Source organism: Meira miltonrushii (assembly GCF_003144205.1).
Source record: "Meira miltonrushii strain MCA 3882 unplaced genomic scaffold FA14scaffold_1, whole genome shotgun sequence".
NCBI lineage: Eukaryota > Fungi > Basidiomycota > Exobasidiomycetes > Exobasidiales > Brachybasidiaceae > Meira > Meira miltonrushii.
In genome coordinates this window covers 1547028-1563921 of record NW_020289943.1, presented here as the reverse complement: position 1 = coordinate 1563921, position 16894 = coordinate 1547028, and the positions used below count along the sequence as shown (strand labels likewise).

The window sequence follows — 16894 nt, the reverse complement described above, 5'->3', positions numbered from 1 at the left end:
CAGGTAGTAGGGACGAGAGAATGTCATACTGCTATTGAAGAAAGATTTCCATTTCCACCTCTCCCCCCTCCATCATCATCACCTCATCAACGAACGCAACTACTCCATCCGATTCAGGAAACACATTATATTTCGGAACGCCGTCGATCAGGTTCAGCTTCATTTCTTGCTCTATTCAACTTCCGCTCATCTTCAAAGCGGAGCACACTTCTTGAAAGGCATTGACCTTCCTTTCCATCAAACTTCATCTTGGCACGGACCTCATCGTCATCGTCACCTTTACCTCGCTACCGCTCACGCCGCCTTTTCATACCGCGTTTTGACGCCCCCGGATTTGTAGCATACGTCCAACTCCGTTGAATGGAAATCGGTCAGCAGGTTAATGATCATCCCCCTTGCTCGATCAAATTTAGCACCCTAAATTACATCCGTTCAAACTCAACAACATCACAAATAATTAGGGGTTAGGCGTTTCCAGCAAAACAAAATCAAAAATACTTCATCTTTGCATTCCACCCGCACAAAATTAGACATTCACCCTCAAACGCCAAGCCCGTCACACTCTCTTGCAAATTATACTTTCTTTTTTTCGTGATCAACCGCATCGTGCGAACATTGTTCATTCCTGATATGTGCATTTCTCTCAATCACGTAAGTAAGTGTTTCTAAATAGAAAGATGGGTACTTCTTATGAGCGGAAGACGAAATATACTGACGGCATTTTAACATTTGACGATCCTTCATTTCAGACAGTAATACTTTGTGACTTATAAAAATATTCAAGTGATCTTGCTGCATCATCTTACTGATTCAAACAAATCAAAGGCTCAATAACATTAAAGTTATCCTTCTGACCATCATTCAGGATCAACCTTTCTTGGAGCGCATTTATTCACCTCATACGCAGTCATGGCTTGCATAGAAGATGGAGATGGTCTCGGATTGGGACTCTCTCAAGATGGCGCATATGTTGCTGGCAGACATCCTATTATCAAGCAACCATCCGTTAGCCCAATCTCTTCTCACGACTCGAATGCACCTTTCTCCCATCACAGGTCGCCATCTTGGGTTCGATCACAACAATCTTTCGAGTATGCGCTACCCTCTCCTGTGCCAGAGCAACCACTCTCACCGCGTCAACGTGCGTCAAATGCGCAATTTGCCGCAGAAGCTTCGCGATCGTATTCAGATTTGAATGTTGGACAAGCTTCCGTTGAGTCGAACTACATCGATCAGCTCGAATCGTACGAGAGCGGTATTTCTCCTAAAGTTCGAAATCATTCCAATACTTCTTTTACCTCAACACTTTCCCAGATCAAAAGAGTTAGTCAACGGGTCAGGAAAGATTCTTTCAAGAAAACGCATGGGTATAGAACTGATTCAGTTGCAACCGAGATGACGATGTACAGGAATGGTTCACTGGCAACAGAAATGTCCATGTCAAATGATGATCCGTTACAGAATAATCTCGATTCAACCACCTTTTCCAACACGCCAATCCGAAACCGCGCGGCAATGGATTGTATGTTTTCCGAGGGTATTTCTCCGCGTACAAGGATCTCTCAAAGCTCTACAATTTCTACCCGCTCTTCCAGCAAGTCAGTTGACGAAATCGCAAAGAGAAGAAGTGATTTGGCAGGCATTCAACAGACGGATTTTGGAACGTTGGACTCATTCAATGGCTTGCCTTATGCCCGTGATACGTCAACGGATTTGTATTCTTCGACCGATATGAACTCAACTACCATACCGGAAAGCCAACAAAGTACACCTACAGAAAGAGTTTCCTTCAATCCAAGTTTGGCACTTCTTATGGCTGAAGAAGGACGTGATGTTCGTGTTGAGGCAAATGGAAGACCGTTGAGTGAAATCGAACCTTTGATTACGTCCAGAACGACGCATTTGATCTTGTCCAATTGTCACGATGCAAGCATTCTGGAGTACCTAGAGCGCGTTTTGCCGATTGTTTCTCATTCATTGGTTGTGCTGGACGTATCATACTGTCAATTAAACGAACTTCCACAAGGTCTTTCTCAGTGCACCCGATTGGAGGAACTCAATCTTTCCGGTAATCACTTTTTGCACTCCTGGCACACGGATGCCGATGCACTCGTTCGATTTTACTCAACTTTACAGGTGCTTCTTATCGATCATTGTGCTTTGACAATCTTGCCAGGAGTTTTGATGCATTTCCGTCAATTACGTTCATTGAGTGCACGCGGTAATCATTTGACCCATCTTCCAGCTTGGTTACATCATCTTCGTCGCCTAGAACGTATATCGATCGGTGAGAATCCATTCATTGGTCCTTGGATTGACATTTGCTTGCCCTTCACTACTGCTGTGGTATACACTTCTACAGCATCTGATTTGGAACATTCGGTACGCTTAGCGGCTGATGCTTCGGCAAACCAGGACACTATCGGACGGTCAAGAAGCCAATCATTCTCGCCTGGATCATTATCGCAGTTCAATTTGTCAAAGAACAATCCAATGACACGCAATGAAGATGTACTGGAAGAACTTGAAGATGAAGATCAATCAACAGAAGATCCGCCGTTTGGACGAACGCTTTCCTCTCAATACGGCAATCAGATTTCCAAGGCAAAAGTGCGTCCAACTGTTAGCACGAGCGATTTGAAGAGCTTATCGGATTTGGAAGTTTCCTCCGCTGTATCAACTCCATCAACAGATGCTTGTCCTGCCACTCCATCATCGATCGCATCTTCTACCTCTTCACCCAGAAAGTCAAGTGCAGGTGAGGCTGATATCGGTAGATGGTTGACGTTCCGACGCAAGAAAGTGAGCAGGAAAGCATCTACGACCGTTCTTGTCGTTCCAACAGAACCATTACCGGTGAGTCCCGCACAAAGCACAATCTCATTGGCAACGCAAGAAAAGAAAAAGATATCAAAAGATAAACTAAGACCAAACACAGCTGGAGCAAACACACCGCCAGAAAGGACGTCATCCTTGAGTACTCGGTCATCAACTGCAACTCTGTCTTTGGTCAAGGGTGTTGACGATGATAGCTCATCGCTGGGAAGCAAAAGTGACCGAAGCACACCTCGTACACAGAAACAGTTGCACAGGACCAGCTTCTTGCCATTTGCGTTGCCGATCGACCCTGACGCACGCACAGCCATTGATGCGGATATCCATCAAAGACACAATGTTAGGATTCTGTTGGAGTATCTGGAAGATTTAAGCTTGCTCAATCCTGATCAACGAAGATTGAATGATTGGCTTGATAGACCAAGATCAGAGTCTATAAGCTCACAAGGCAGTTCATCGTACATGCCGGCACTTTCTCGATCGGGAAGCGAGAGTGCATCTTCGATTTCAAACTCAACTAGACCTTCGTCAGATGATGAAAGTCAAGCCAAAATCACATCATGTACTTCTTTGAGCAGCATTCGGGAAAAGCAAGATTCAGGTTCGGTCAATCAGCCTGAACCTGTTTTGGCGCCAGTTGCGGTAAAAGATGATGCGATCAGACGAGCAAATATCATTGGCGAAATCATTGCAACGGAACAGACGTACGTCAAGACGTTGGGAGAACTGATTGATATTTACATTATCCCCTCAACAAAAGTTGACGCACACAATCAACCACAAATCCCAATCTCGGAACGAAGGATCGTGTTTGGAAATGTGGAAGCCATTCAGCATTTCCATAGTCAAGCATTACTGCCTTCTTTGTGTTCTGCTGCGCAAGAGTTACTCGATAAGCAAGGCGAAAGACCTGATGCAAATGATGCAAAAGCAGTGGAAGCCTTTAATGCGTTAACTGCACAAGTTGCAGAATCCATTGCTCAAACGTTTGAGAGGCATGTGGCATTCTTCCGTATGTACACAGCTTACGTTAACAATGTAGAAAGTGGTCAAGCTCGGGTTGCCTCTTGGCTTTCAACAACGACACCTTCTGCTCCTTATCTACGAGCAGGTTATTCGATGAGCAATCTACGCCGTGAAGCTGCTCCTATGTCCAAGAGCTTCGACACTTTCCAACACAATGCGCTTGGAGCGGGAAAACTTGAATCTGAATCACTTGCTTTGCAAAGTAAGGATCGTAAACGGATCAAATTATTCTTGCAACGTGCAAGGTTGGACAAGAATCATTCACAAATTTCGTTGGAAGCATATTTGCATCTTCCCGTCCAACGTGTTCCTCGTTATCGTCTTTTATTTGAGGATCTCGTGAAGTGTTGTCCTTCAGAACGGTTAAAGGACGGAAGGTCGATCATCAATGCGTTAGGATCGATCAACTCGATTGCAACAATGATGAACGAGAGCAAGCGTCAATGCGAGATGAACAGAAGACTGTTGAGATGGCAAGAAAGGATCCGCGGTACATTCCCGTCTCCATTGGTACAGCCGCACAGAAGATTATTACACGATGGTTCATTGGTCTTGACGAGGATCGTTACCAGAATCCCATCTTTCACTGCTCGTAGGGTGACAATCGTGGGCGATACAACAACGTACGAGTTGATGGAGGATCCCACCTTACTACAAATTGCAGATGCTGAACAACTCTCCTCTCAAACAAAAGCAGAAGATGATCAATCAAGAGGCCACAAACAACAGCAAGGTAGTACTGGCTCTTCGCAAAATTTTCCACCACCACCACTTCCACCAAAAGATCACAAGGATGCTTTGTTGCAAGTTCATCATCTCGAACAGCGTTTCGTTTCTACAGCCGTAGAAGTGATCTTGTGCAATGATATTTTGGTAATTTTGGAAGCATCGCATCCTATCGGATTTAGTTCAAGTATGAGCAGTGCTACTGCTGCAAATTTGACCCTTTTCACCGTGATGAGAATGGAAGGTGAAGCAAAAGTGGTTGATGAAAGAACGTTGAGGATTGGCGATGCAGAAAAGATTTACTACCTTACTGCTAAAAACAGAAAGGAAGCCGAGGAATGGCAAAGATCATTTGCCATTGCAACTCGAAGGCCATCTATGTGAGGCAATTCTTGATTTCAATAAAACTGTATTTGTAGTTTGAACCCATGTCACGACATGTGTATTGTAGATAGAGATTAAAATGAATCCTTCTTTTCTTTGACATCTTCGAATCTAAAGAGTGAGATCCGCATTCCCGTGGCGAAGAGGCTATCGCGTTGTCCTTATGTTCGTCAGATTAGCGACCATGATCTAACTTTTGTCAAGACAAAGATCGCTCGCGCTAGCGAAATAAAAAGATAAAATTACTATAGCGCCGGGGTCAAAAATTGCTTATTCCCGGCGGGATTTGAACCCGCGACCCTTGTCTTGACAAAAGTTAGATCATGGTCGCTAATCTGACGAACATAAGGACAACGCGATAGCCTCTTCGCCACGGGAATCGGACGACATCTTTAGTGTGGACCCAATGTCGTATAAGTAAGCAATTGTATGCTTTGCTTATCCCCGCTTTCCGGCGCTAAATGAAACCTTAACTCCATCTGCTGCACACTTTTTATTGCTTGCATCATCAATATGCAATGCAACACACACTGTACGCACAGGCCTAAACCCTATGCGCAATTGCCGGAGATGAGCAGATATAAAAACAACAGTGGCCAAGTGCACTAAAACTGTTCATTCGTCTTGATGGCAATCATTGTAAGCAATACCCCATCTTCCACTTGGCCACCCACTACTTTATATCTGCTCAGCTTCACATCCCAGCCTAACCTTCCTTCACCAGTCGTAGATTTCGCTCCATCTTCTCGAAGCTGAAAAGGAATGGTAAAGCGCTCCGTTCAAAATGTCCTCAAGTCCGCCTTCAAGAGCGAATCGGGAAGATGATGCCGAAGAGCTTTCAGCTCGTCAAGATAGTAATGCAATTTTAGAATCAATGATTCAACATATATTTGATAACGAAGAAGAGGAAAACAGTGATCCAAATATGGATGAAATTTGGGCAGATGTGCCAAATGAAATGGATGAAGAGATGGATGACGAGCCAGACTTCATCGAAGAAGGCGATCCAGATTACGATGAATACATCCCAGGTGAGGATGACGAGTTCTTCCCCGATGAAGATGATGAGGATGAAGATGAGTGAGTAGAGGATGAGTGGCACTTCAATACTGCATATATGCTGATAAACCCATTATCCACAGTGAGGACGTGTACATCGACATGGATGAGGAAGAGGAGGACGAAGACGAAGACAACGACGAGGATGAGGAAGAAGAGGGTGCAGAAGATGAAGACACTCAGGTAATTGATCTTTCCAATCTATTGCAAGCAGCAATTCAAGAAAGTTCAAACAACGAAGATGCAGAAGTTAGCAACGCAGTACGTATACTGGGCGATATGGGCGTACGCGGCTTGCGCTCCTTGCTGAGATCAGGTCGCATACAGATACGAAGTCGCAATGATGATGATGACGATGATGAAGAAGAAGATGATGACGAAGATGCTAGCTTTTATTATGGAGGTGCTAATCGCAGAGGTGCAACTACTCGTATGTCTGAATTTTGGGACCCGATCGAAGAACCAATCCCGGCAGGACAGGAACTGCTGTATGGTGGCGAATTCAAAAGACCGGCAAGAAGGCCAAGAGGAGCTGCCAAAAGCGCATTTGCTCCTTCGCATAATCTCGCAGATAGCATACAGAATCGCAAGAATGCATTAAGGCGAATAGATAAGCATGAATTGTCGTCCTTTGTTCCCAATACAAACGGAGCGGAAGTGGCACGATATCCGGCAAGATGCTATTGCGGTCAGTATAGTGAGGATTCTTCTTTCTTCTATACATGCACGCAAGACTTTAAGGTGCACTTGTACGATACCACAGCGAACCCATACAAGAAGCTGCATCGGAATGAGGGTGCGCCATACAGTTCGAGGCACTTGACGTCATTGAAGTCGATCAAAACGATTCAAGGAATACAAGGAAGCTGGACAATCACAGATGCTAATCTGTCTCCGGATAATCAGTGGATGATCTATTCGTCCATCAACCCATTCGTATATCTTGTTCCCACCCGTCAAGAGGTTGAAACACAAGGACGCGAAAATCAGGTGAAGCTGGACTTCAGCAATGATGGAAATGATGATGCAGGGGTGAGATGGAGAAATGGGGTAAGGACGTAATGTCAGGGAGTAAGAAGAGAATGCTGACCCTTCCCTTTGGCCTTTCTACAGATCTGGTCGATTCGGTTCTCCGGTGATTCTCGCGAGATCGTAGCTGGTGCACACTTCGGTGATATTTACGTTTACGATATCGAAGCCCGAAGAAGAGTATTGAAAGTCGAAGGACATTCTGATGATGTCAACGCAGTGGCTTTTGCTGACACAGCGAGTAGTAACGTTCTAATCAGTGGTAGTGATGATTCGTTTGTCAAAGTATGGGATCGAAGATCTCTATCGGGCGGAAAGCCAGCAGGCGTTTTCTGCGGACATACAGAGGGTGTTACTTACTTGGATTCCAAGGGTGATGGAAGGTATTGTATATCCAACGGAAAGGATCAAAGTCTGAAGTTGTGGGATCTACGCAAGATGGTGAGCACGACCGAATTTGATAGTCTACCGTCAAAGGATTACGGATTACGTCAATGGGATTACAGAAATATGTATTACAAAAAGCCAAGATACGATTCTCATCCGAATGATTGTTCGGTGATGACTTACCGTGGACACGCTGTCTTGCGCACTTTAATCCGTTGCCATTTCAGTCCTATTGCTACTACTGGTCAAAAGTACATTTATTCGGGAAGTGCAGATGGACGTATACATATTTGGTCTTTGGATGGAAGGGTGGTTCAAGTATTGGATCGATCCAAGGTAGTCCCTCTTTCCAAACCCGGTACAACAGAAGCCTCTGATCCTTCGGCACCGGATGTGACAGATGATGCATTCGATGCAGAAGAAGGTGATGAAAACCTTCGAAGAAGCACTAGAGCGGGAAGATATGCTCATTCGCATTCGTGGTACTCAAATTCATCAGAAATGAGCACAGTGCGGGATGTCAGTTGGCATTCGAGCGAGCCAACGTTGATGTCATGTGCATGGACAGGATCAGACGGTCAATCAGGAAGCATTGCCAAACATGAATGGAAGGGTTTCGGTAAGAATGGTCTCTCGTTGGAAGATGCGATCGAGAAATCCATTGCGGAGGCGGATTTTTGATGTTTGAACACATACAATCATTGTTTCTTATTAATACATCTGTGTACATTTTGTTGTGATACGTCTTAAACTTTAGGGCCTTTTCGTATTAGGATTGCCAGCATGACGCTTGTGGCAGCAGAAAGAGAGAACCAAGTGGCAGCATACACTGCATGTTGGTTACGCAATTCGACCGTTGCAGCACGTCCAATTGGCAATCCATTCTGCAGGTATCGTGAAGCCTCTCCCAAATTTCCTTCAAAGATCTGTTCCATGTAGACTGGTAGCACACTCCTTGTGCCCCCGGTTGATTCTAGACCCAGCATCGATTTAACACTATCGGCAACACCATGCGAAGGCGTATATGTATCCTGATCCTCTTCTTCGCCAGAAAAGTATTGCACCATTTCATCTACATCTGCAAAGTACCATACGTGTCGAGCAGGATCATTGACCGGCGTGAAAGAGTTGCGTTCTTTCTTTCGCGGTAGAAGCAAGAGATGCGTAGCAGTCGGGGTGTTGAATGCGGTATCCATTAGTCGCCAAGTAGAAGGATCCGATCGGAAATTGAGAATCTTCTCTTTGGGAACGAAACCACGATCGACTATGATATCTCCTCCTCCTGCATCTCTTTGCAGGGGCTGTAGAACATGATAGCCCATCTGTCCATCTCGAACTCTTGGGCCTAAGAAGATTGTGTTTTGTGGTGTAGGTGGAGGAAATGATCCGGAAATGGTAAAGAGTCGATTTGTGTAATGTTCTAGAAGCATATCCAAGTCGATGTTCTTGGGTAGACTTAATGGTTCACGTTTCAGCTTTGATTCCAATTCATCGATCAAATCCAGTTTCCATCTCAATCTCTTAATTTGCCAAATGCCCAAATAGAGCGTCACAATCGGCATTGCTCCCAACAACCACACTGCAGGCCTTTGATACCATCTTGGAGGTCGTTTGGCGCGTTGATTAGGTCCTTCGTCATATTCCTCACCGTAGCTTGCAGTGGAAGATGATAATAATCTAATTGAGATTGGTGAAATGCTTCTTGCATTGCAGGGTGGGAGGCACAAGGCACTTTTGGACGAGGAAGCGAAATCAGATGGGCTGTAGTGCGCCCGAAAAAGGCGTTGATTCGGCGCTGAATATAAGGTAGTCTGTTGAGCATATTGCGATAAAGCTGCTCTCCTCAGCACATGCTGGGCTCTAAATGCCATCTTTGTGATGAGAGTGGCTTTGTGTTCGTAGCGGAAAGTAGGAAGTTACGTTAGCAAAAGATTCTTCTGAGAGCCTAGCATGCTTATGTAATTGGTGGAGCTGTGTAAGATCAATGAGCATTGGAATACGCGTGCGTGCATACAGTCAGGTTTGCACGTGTGTACGCCTACGCTTTCTACCTCACGGTATCTGATCGTCCTTCTTTTGCTGAATAAATGCACATCTTGAAGCTCATTCAGAACCAAAACATCCCTAAAAGCATCTTTCAAAGCTCTTGATATCTCTCAGCATAGTCAAAAAATCATCATGAGCAATCCTTTCTTTTCGATGATCGCCCCTGTTTTAGACGAAGTAGCAGAAGAAATGGATAAAGCACACGAGCAAGTTCAAGGGCAAAGCAAAGAAGTTGCTGACAACACACTGAAGGAATCATATGCTCTACAAAGAAAGATGCAAATGGACAGGTAAGGAAAGGTGCTTTTCTTGAAAAGAGAGATATGGTTGTTCAAAATATTTTCTTTTCCAGCCAAATTGCTTTTGACAAATTTGTTGCAGTAGAAAACGAATGCAACAAGCTAATCGCTAGGAATCTCAAGAACATCTTGAATGTGGTAAAGAGTATCGAGGTATGTCAGAGTCCTTGTCAAATCAATTCCGATTGGTAATACTCACATAGCAGATCTTTTGTTCATTTTGTTCACAGACGGGTATAAAGGCATGTGAACTACGCTATGGCACCATATTCAATGACGAGGCGACGCAAGCATTTATCGTCCGCATGAATGAGTTCAGCAAGCTCATCGAAGAACATGGAGTGGCTTCTGGCAATTGATAGCAGAAAAAGCAATAATACATCGTTTAACCTTCAAATATGAATCCAGAGGTGCATATATTCGCATTTTGTGTCACCATCCACGCCAAACACGAGAGTTTGGCAATCAGAGAGATTTTAAATGAACGAGTAGTATCGAAGCCGCACTGAGCTGTTCGTGAAATAAATATAAGTCTTCGATGACCATCATTGCCAATCTATGCTGTTCACAGTCGATGGCAGCCAGTCGTGATATTTCACGCGTGGAAAACAAGCGTAAGAGTATTGGACCTCGTTCGCTTACTAAGCATGATAATTTTTTTTTCCATGCAAGAGTGGAGTGTTGTAGAGTAACATTCGCTCCAATACTTCCATCATGTCCTCATTCAAAAGGCGGTTGCCGGGCAATGCGAAAGCCCGAGCTCAGGCCTCTCCGACAGGAGTGTTGAACACGACTGTTGATGGCAAAACTGATGTTGCTTCCAGCTCCAGCATTGCGGGCAGCCCCAATGCAGATCAGACCATCCCACCAAGCAATGATGACCGAACAAAATCTATCTCGAACGCTCTTCCAATAGGTCTGAGACCATCTCCGTTTCCCTCAATCGTTCCACTTTTCTCATCTGGACTGGCTTCTGTTGATGATCTGATATGCGGACATGGAATACCTTCTTCAAGTGTTCTAGCACTCTGTCCAGCGATCGGTCTGACAAGCATTAGTGCAGAGAGTGGATTCGGAGCACCTTCCAACAATCAAGAAGAGGTCATAAATTCATCCAAGCGTGCAACTTCTTCGAGGTCAACAATCGAAGCGTTACAGCAAGCTGAGACAACATTACTGGATATGCTAGCCTATGGTATTGCTCAAGGACTTATCGCCGGACACAGGAACTTGGTTCTCGGACAAAATGCACGAGAAGTAGTAGAGAAACGTGTACCAATGCGAATCTCTTCTCGTGATTCGACTGCAAAAGAAGAACAGGAAGAGAAAGAGGAAGATATGAAGATAGCCTTCCGATACGCCCACCGCCCTAAATTCAAGACCACTGTAGATGAGCCAAGCTTCGCGGAGGGTAGCACACCGTTTGATTCGATCTCTCTGGAGCACCGTTTTAGGGCTCCCTTTGATATGAGTAAAAGGCTACCGAACGAAGATATCCAACGAGCGGAAGAGAGTGAGAAGGAAGACGGTCTCTGTATACTCAATAGTACCAAATATGAAGAGATCCTGCAAGCGATCGATAAGGAGATCCAGAGGAATAGCAAGTTAAACCTCTCCAAAGCTTCAGCCATACGTATTCATCTCGTTTCGCTCGGTTCCAAAGCATTCTGCAAAGCAGGGGAAAGCTTCGATCGAAGGATTGTGCAACTTTCTCGATTTTTGATGCAAATTCGAAAGCGAGTAAAAGCTGCAACGATCGAAAACAATACATCCGGTAATTCTGCAACGTTGCATATCATCTGTACGGCATCAATCTCTGCCGATTTGCTTCATCCTCCTCGCACAACCTTCGTCACCCAACATCTGCTCCGATTCTTTGATGCGCAATTACTCCTATCCGATTTTGCAAATGATGAACGATTAAAGAATGCTTATGCAGGGTATGGGGGTAGTGTATGCCTGTTGAAAGGCCCTTCGATTGCCGCCATTCTGCCGCCCGGAGAGCATCGAAGTATCCTACGTGGTGGAGGCGGAGAAGCTGGCGTAGAGAATGATGTGGGATGGAGAAGAAGGAAACGTGGAAGAGGATTGGTGCTGGAAACGTTGCACGAAGATGTGGACGCAGGTCAAAATGCAACAGCCGATACTTCTAAAGATGCCAAACCGACAAAGCCTTCTCATAGCGATGATATTGAAGATACAGCACGACTATTGCCCAGGAAGACTGTACCAGTCAAGAGCGCTGCTGCTACCGATCACACTCACGAAGCAGATGTCAAGACTGGAGTGCAAGAGGGTGTAACGATCACATCGCCTTCATCACGACCCAAAGTAGGAGCCAGTACCAAACCAAGTCCTAAGAAGTTCGAAGGTTTAAAGTCACTACGCGAACGTGGTCTTCGTGCGGCAGCAGCCGCAGCAGCTGCTTCTGGATCGGATTCAGAACAGACGGAAGGCCAGAAAAAGCAATGATTCAACTCAGTGTATGCTAGGTAATATGAATACATCTGAGGGATGAATATTTTGATTAGTGATAAGGTACATTCTCGGCATGAAATCCTTCCTTTCATCAGGGCACTAAAGAACAGAGCTAAAGCGAGGAAAGATCCTACTCGCTACATGAATCGCACACTCGTTTGTGTGATTCTATGGTTAGCCTACAAATGATGCCCAATATTGATTGTCAATCGTGATAGATGAACGGTTAGGAGCTATTGGAGACTCCGTCTTCATTATCTCTAATTTGATCGTTTATCAATATCATTCTGTTTGGATCGACATACATACAAACAATCATGATGTGAATTTGTCTCAAAGTATTGCACGTGTATTTCATCATTGGTCATCCATTTATCCGATCCGTTATCATCATGTCTTGCCTGATTGTCTCTGGCCTGCACGGTGAATTCCGCTAAGTATGGTCCTGCTGCAAGATGGGTGTCCCAAGAAATGTGCGTTAAAGAAAGAATAATTCCGCAAATGGTGCACTCCGACGCTAACAATTAAAATCTTTGGCCGCTGCGTTGAAATGCCAGGAACTATAGCGGGAATTTTTCGCGCTTGCATCTCATCCGTCAGCCACATAGCCCCGTGCAATAATAGAGAGTGTCTGCAGGCGTCCGCATTCCCATTCTTCTGATGCAATTAACTAGAGCCAACAGGATTAAATGTATGCAAGTAAGGCATGCGAGCACTTGAACGCATATACCGACATCCAAACAAGGTTATTTATCGCAATAATAAGGATTCCTCGTTTCATCTTTTTTAAGAAGAGGATATGATTTCATCAACAGAAAATCTCGCATCAAGTGTGATGAAGTGCCATATTATCAAGCACGAAATTGTGACAATAGAGATGTGTAGCAAGCAAGAGAGGGACACAGTAGGCCTAGGCCAAGATGGAGGAGAGCTCTCTTTGTGATGGATACCAGATCCCAGAAGGCTAAAACCTCTTCACTGCGTCATATAGTTGGGTTACTTTGACTTGTTGATGCATTCAAGCCAGACTAGCATTGTTCCGAGTATGTGTACATCCAGTGCCCGATCCCGTATCATACTTCAATTTGACAAGCAGACTTCTTTCTTTGAAGAAGAGTAAGAGCCCGTTTGCCACTCTTACCCTCTTACCCAACCCTCTATGCATGCCTGGCACCTGTCTATTCCAGGTCCGATTCAGAGAGAGACAGAGAGAGATTTCCTCCTTCACTCACCTGATCAACCTTCTTTGCCGGTCAAAACATTGATAGCATACATACGCAAATCTGTGTGCATTTACGCACTGTTTTATCCCGCAATCCTTCTTCCTCTCTCACACACAAGCATATGCAAAAGGTTTAGCCTCTTTGTTTTGACATAGGGGAAGGTTCATCCGTAGTGTCGCTTTTGATAGAGGATATCATTTTGTTTTTTTCTGGTTGTTGTTGTCAACTTTTGGATATCTTTCCTTTCTTTTTCGCCATATCAGTCTTCACCTCCATTCATCCTCCTTTCGTCCCTGGTCTCGATGTCATCATTCGTTTGAAGCAATCATTCGACCACTCTCATCCTTCTCTTTTCGACACATTCGACAAATTTGTCAGCAAACATCGATAGCGATTACAAGAAGCTACTCTGACATCATTGTTCGAACACATTCATCCTTCATTTACCGATCCTCGACTCTCGTTTCACTAGACACTCGCCAACGATGCCTCGCATTCCCGTTAGGACGGAGCCATACACAAGCCCTTCGAGGCAACATCGACACTATAAAAACAAACGAGATCAAGTTCTGAGAGCATTAGGAAAAGCTGCATATATCAATGGAAGTCATTTTGCAATCATGTGGGTTTCAGCCCGTGGTGATGTTGAGACATATGCATCGGAAGCATTGCAAGGTCGACTGGATGATTGGTTCATCAAAAGAGGAATAACTGATGAAGCAAAAGAACTCGTTCGTGCTTCCCGTAATAGCTTGACAAGAGCACCACCTCCAGCATTCGACATCGATGATGAGAATTTCGACGATGATGAAGATGCAGCAAGCGATGATGAGACTAGAACATTGGGGAGAAGTTTAAAGATGTCTCAATCAGCTGATAACACACCTCTACTACAGAGTGATGTCTTTGGAGAAAATCGCCCGACTCTAGAACGCAGTGCATCAACTACAACCAACATGAGAGCAAGACGTATGATGGCACCCTTGGATACAAATGGAGCAAATGATTTTTACCGTGGAACTCAAGATCCATCGTCAGCAGGAACGCCATTGTCCGTACCTCATTCAGCTATGGGAATGTCTTTCAGAAGCCCTTTTGGATTTGAGAATGAATTCCTACCTGTTCCTCATACTGCGCCTCTGCGAAATGACTTGCCTCTACCGTCTCCATACATGCGCACGCCTTTCTCCCGCACCATGTCAAGCTCAATCCTAGGAAGTGCGCCTCAGTCAGCAAAGTTGGTGGAGACGACATTCAAAAATGCTGCCGCTCGTACTGCTTTCTTGGAGCTACGGTTTAGCCAGCTACAACAAGGAATGTGCAAAACAGTAGCAAAAGCATGGATCAAAGTGATTGAACCAAAGAAGCAAACTCGTTGTCCTTACAACAAAGGTGAAGAAGGTAAACCAGATTGGTGGCCTGAAGGAGTGCGTCACAAAGAGCCAGACCATCTCATGAAGCCAGAACGTCATGAGTTGCTACTCACCATTCTTCGAAGCTCGAAAATCAAAGTAGCAAGATTACAATTAGCAACAGCAGAAGTTGTTGCTTTGATCAAAGCTGATAAAGTCAGCCTTTTGATGGATGTATACCGCATTGCCCGTGAAGAAGAAAAGATGCGAGAAAAGGGTCTAGAAACAGATAAGGAATGTAGCGTGCAAGTAAGCACCTTGGAGGGATGGTCGGAAGCAGACCAATGCGCCATCGCAACCGAAAAAGGAGAAGGTGAAGAAGGCACAACCTCAGAACAACGGGCAGACGCAGACGAGAGCACAGAAAATCCCCGAAAGAGGTCCGGTGTTCAGATTGGCCGATCTGCTTCTACATCGGCTGCTTCCCGACCAAAGAGACAAAATGTTGGCGCTTCAATCGAGACACCGCCATACCTATTCGGATCAGGATTCAAACCAGCCGAGCAACCGTCTCAAATTCCTACTGTTCCTCGTCGTCCTCACAACACTGCTCAGACATGGTTGTTGCACGAAGCTACTAGAAATGGAATCAAGAGGACTTCAGTATCCAGTCACACTTTATCGGGTAACCCTTCAGCTACGATTGCAGCAGCAAATGCGAATGCAAACTCCAACGTCTCCTTCCAAAACCATACATGGCAACAGCAATACCAACAGCAGATGCAAAATCAACAACGTCAATTTGCAGCTGGTAATGAGGAACAAAATCAACAGCAACTATTGCAGCAAAATTACGGTTTGGTCACGCCATTGAGCGGTAATGCACAATTGATGGATCCTTCCTTCTTGACTGCAACCAAAGAAGGCGAACCTAGCGAAGCTGTTGCGGGTTACATGTCTGCACCGACCGGACATGCTCAATTGTACCCTCATATGCCATTCAATGCTATGTACAATCTTCACATGCCGAGAAGCAATGGTCAGGAATCGCATCAACCGCAAGCATCTGGTTCGCAAACACAGCTTCAAGATCAAAGGCAGTTGCCTCAATCCAGTCAAAATACCATGGAAATCATGCAAATGCAAGCAGGTCAAAATATGTACGGAATGGATGCTTCGACGTCTGCATCAGCAGGAGGAGCATTGGGCTTACACGGCTTGAATGGTATGCAATGGAGCAACAATGCTGATTCGTATAGCAACTACACTGGAGCCGTTCAATCAACGAGCAACACACAAGCTGGAGCTGGTGAATGGTGGCAGCAAAGCATGCAACATCCACAGCACCAACAGCATCAACAACAGACTCCTCTCTCTGTTCAGCGTCAACAACAATCGGCTGATAGAACTCAAGTCAGCAGAGACGATCACGGTGCTGGAGATGCAACTTTTGATACCAGTTTCGCATCAACAATCGAGAGTGCTGGACCTGCCACACCACCACAGAGCAGCGCACACCATTCCACAAACGATAAACAGGCGAACAAAACGGCAAACGACTTCACACAGCGAGGAGTTGTATCTCATCCGACTCATCAGTCCAATCAGGCAACGATGAATGCATTTGAAGGATGGATGTACGGCAAGCAGGGCTGATATTTGTTGTGCTCTCTTTCAGCCTGGTCTACATTTTATTTTTATGTTTTTCACACATACTGGAATCCGATTCCGGCGATACCTATTTTTTTCTCATTCATTCATGGCACTTCGTCTTAATCATAATCGCTTTATCTAGATATACCTTTCATTGAACTTTTGGTTTAACCTCTGTCTATTATTGTTTTGGTTAGTACCTATACTCTTCATCATCAATCATTTGTACCAACGCATTTCAATCAATCCATTCATCTATGAAGCAGAGGAAGTGATGTAAAAAGGATAAGCTTTGCAGGCGTGTTAGAGATTGCGTTGCTTCCTGGGCGCGATATACGCGTTCATGCACGATTAGGCAGCATCACAGGCTTATTTCCGATGAAATGGATGGCGTCAG

The 16894-nt window shown here is 44.9% G+C and overlaps 5 protein-coding genes and 1 non-coding gene across 6 annotated transcripts; 4 read left to right on the top strand and 2 right to left on the bottom strand.

Annotated features, from left to right (window-relative positions):
• Nucleotides 1-664: 664 nt before the first annotated feature.
• On the top strand, nt 665-5094 carry FA14DRAFT_10116 (uncharacterized protein). Its single transcript, XM_025495694.1, has one exon. The coding sequence runs from the start codon at nt 910-912 to the stop codon at nt 4969-4971; it is 4062 nt and encodes a 1353-aa protein (XP_025357417.1). The 5' UTR covers nt 665-909; the 3' UTR covers nt 4972-5094.
• A 148-nt stretch (nt 5095-5242) lies between these two features.
• Nucleotides 5243-5351, bottom strand: FA14DRAFT_t3. The gene has a single exon. It is a non-coding gene; the product is annotated as a tRNA-Ile (tRNA).
• A 292-nt stretch (nt 5352-5643) lies between these two features.
• FA14DRAFT_187247 (WD40 repeat-like protein) lies at nt 5644-8181 on the top strand. Its single transcript, XM_025501582.1, has 3 exons — nt 5644-6056; nt 6118-7062; nt 7144-8181. The coding sequence occupies exons 1-3, from the start codon at nt 5901-5903 to the stop codon at nt 8125-8127; spliced, it is 2085 nt and encodes a 694-aa protein (XP_025357416.1). The 5' UTR covers nt 5644-5900; the 3' UTR covers nt 8128-8181.
• Nucleotides 8182-8192: 11 nt separating this feature from the next.
• FA14DRAFT_141143 (uncharacterized protein) lies at nt 8193-9317 on the bottom strand (the record flags this gene model as incomplete). Its single annotated transcript, XM_025497123.1, has 2 exons — nt 8193-8372; nt 8442-9317. The coding sequence occupies 2 exons, from the start codon at nt 9315-9317 to the stop codon at nt 8193-8195; spliced, it is 1056 nt and encodes a 351-aa protein (XP_025357415.1).
• A 1180-nt stretch (nt 9318-10497) lies between these two features.
• Nucleotides 10498-12461, top strand: FA14DRAFT_10050 (uncharacterized protein). Its single transcript, XM_025495692.1, has one exon. The coding sequence runs from the start codon at nt 10506-10508 to the stop codon at nt 12261-12263; it is 1758 nt and encodes a 585-aa protein (XP_025357414.1). The 5' UTR covers nt 10498-10505; the 3' UTR covers nt 12264-12461.
• Nucleotides 12462-13812: 1351 nt separating this feature from the next.
• On the top strand, nt 13813-16754 carry FA14DRAFT_10053 (uncharacterized protein). The gene has a single exon (XM_025495693.1). It carries the CDS (start codon nt 13978-13980, stop codon nt 16498-16500), a length of 2523 nt encoding a protein of 840 aa, XP_025357413.1. The 5' UTR covers nt 13813-13977; the 3' UTR covers nt 16501-16754.
• Nucleotides 16755-16894: the final 140 nt, after the last annotated feature.

Excerpts from the sequence above, each read along its gene's own strand:
- FA14DRAFT_10116 (XM_025495694.1), top strand. The coding sequence starts at position 910 with ATGGCTTGCATAGAAGATGGAGATGGTCTCGGATTGGGACTCTCTCAA.
- FA14DRAFT_187247 (XM_025501582.1), top strand. The coding sequence starts at position 5,901 with ATGAAATTTGGGCAGATGTGCCAAATGAAATGGATGAAGAGATGGATG. Across the intron at positions 6,057-6,117 it reads TGAGGATGAAGATGAGTGAG|GACGTGTACATCGACATGGA; the intron begins TAGAGGATGAGT and ends ATCCACAGTGAG. Across the intron at positions 7,063-7,143 it reads ATGGAAATGATGATGCAGGG|ATCTGGTCGATTCGGTTCTC; the intron begins GTGAGATGGAGA and ends GCCTTTCTACAG.
- FA14DRAFT_10050 (XM_025495692.1), top strand. The coding sequence starts at position 10,506 with ATGTCCTCATTCAAAAGGCGGTTGCCGGGCAATGCGAAAGCCCGAGCT.
- FA14DRAFT_10053 (XM_025495693.1), top strand. The coding sequence starts at position 13,978 with ATGCCTCGCATTCCCGTTAGGACGGAGCCATACACAAGCCCTTCGAGG.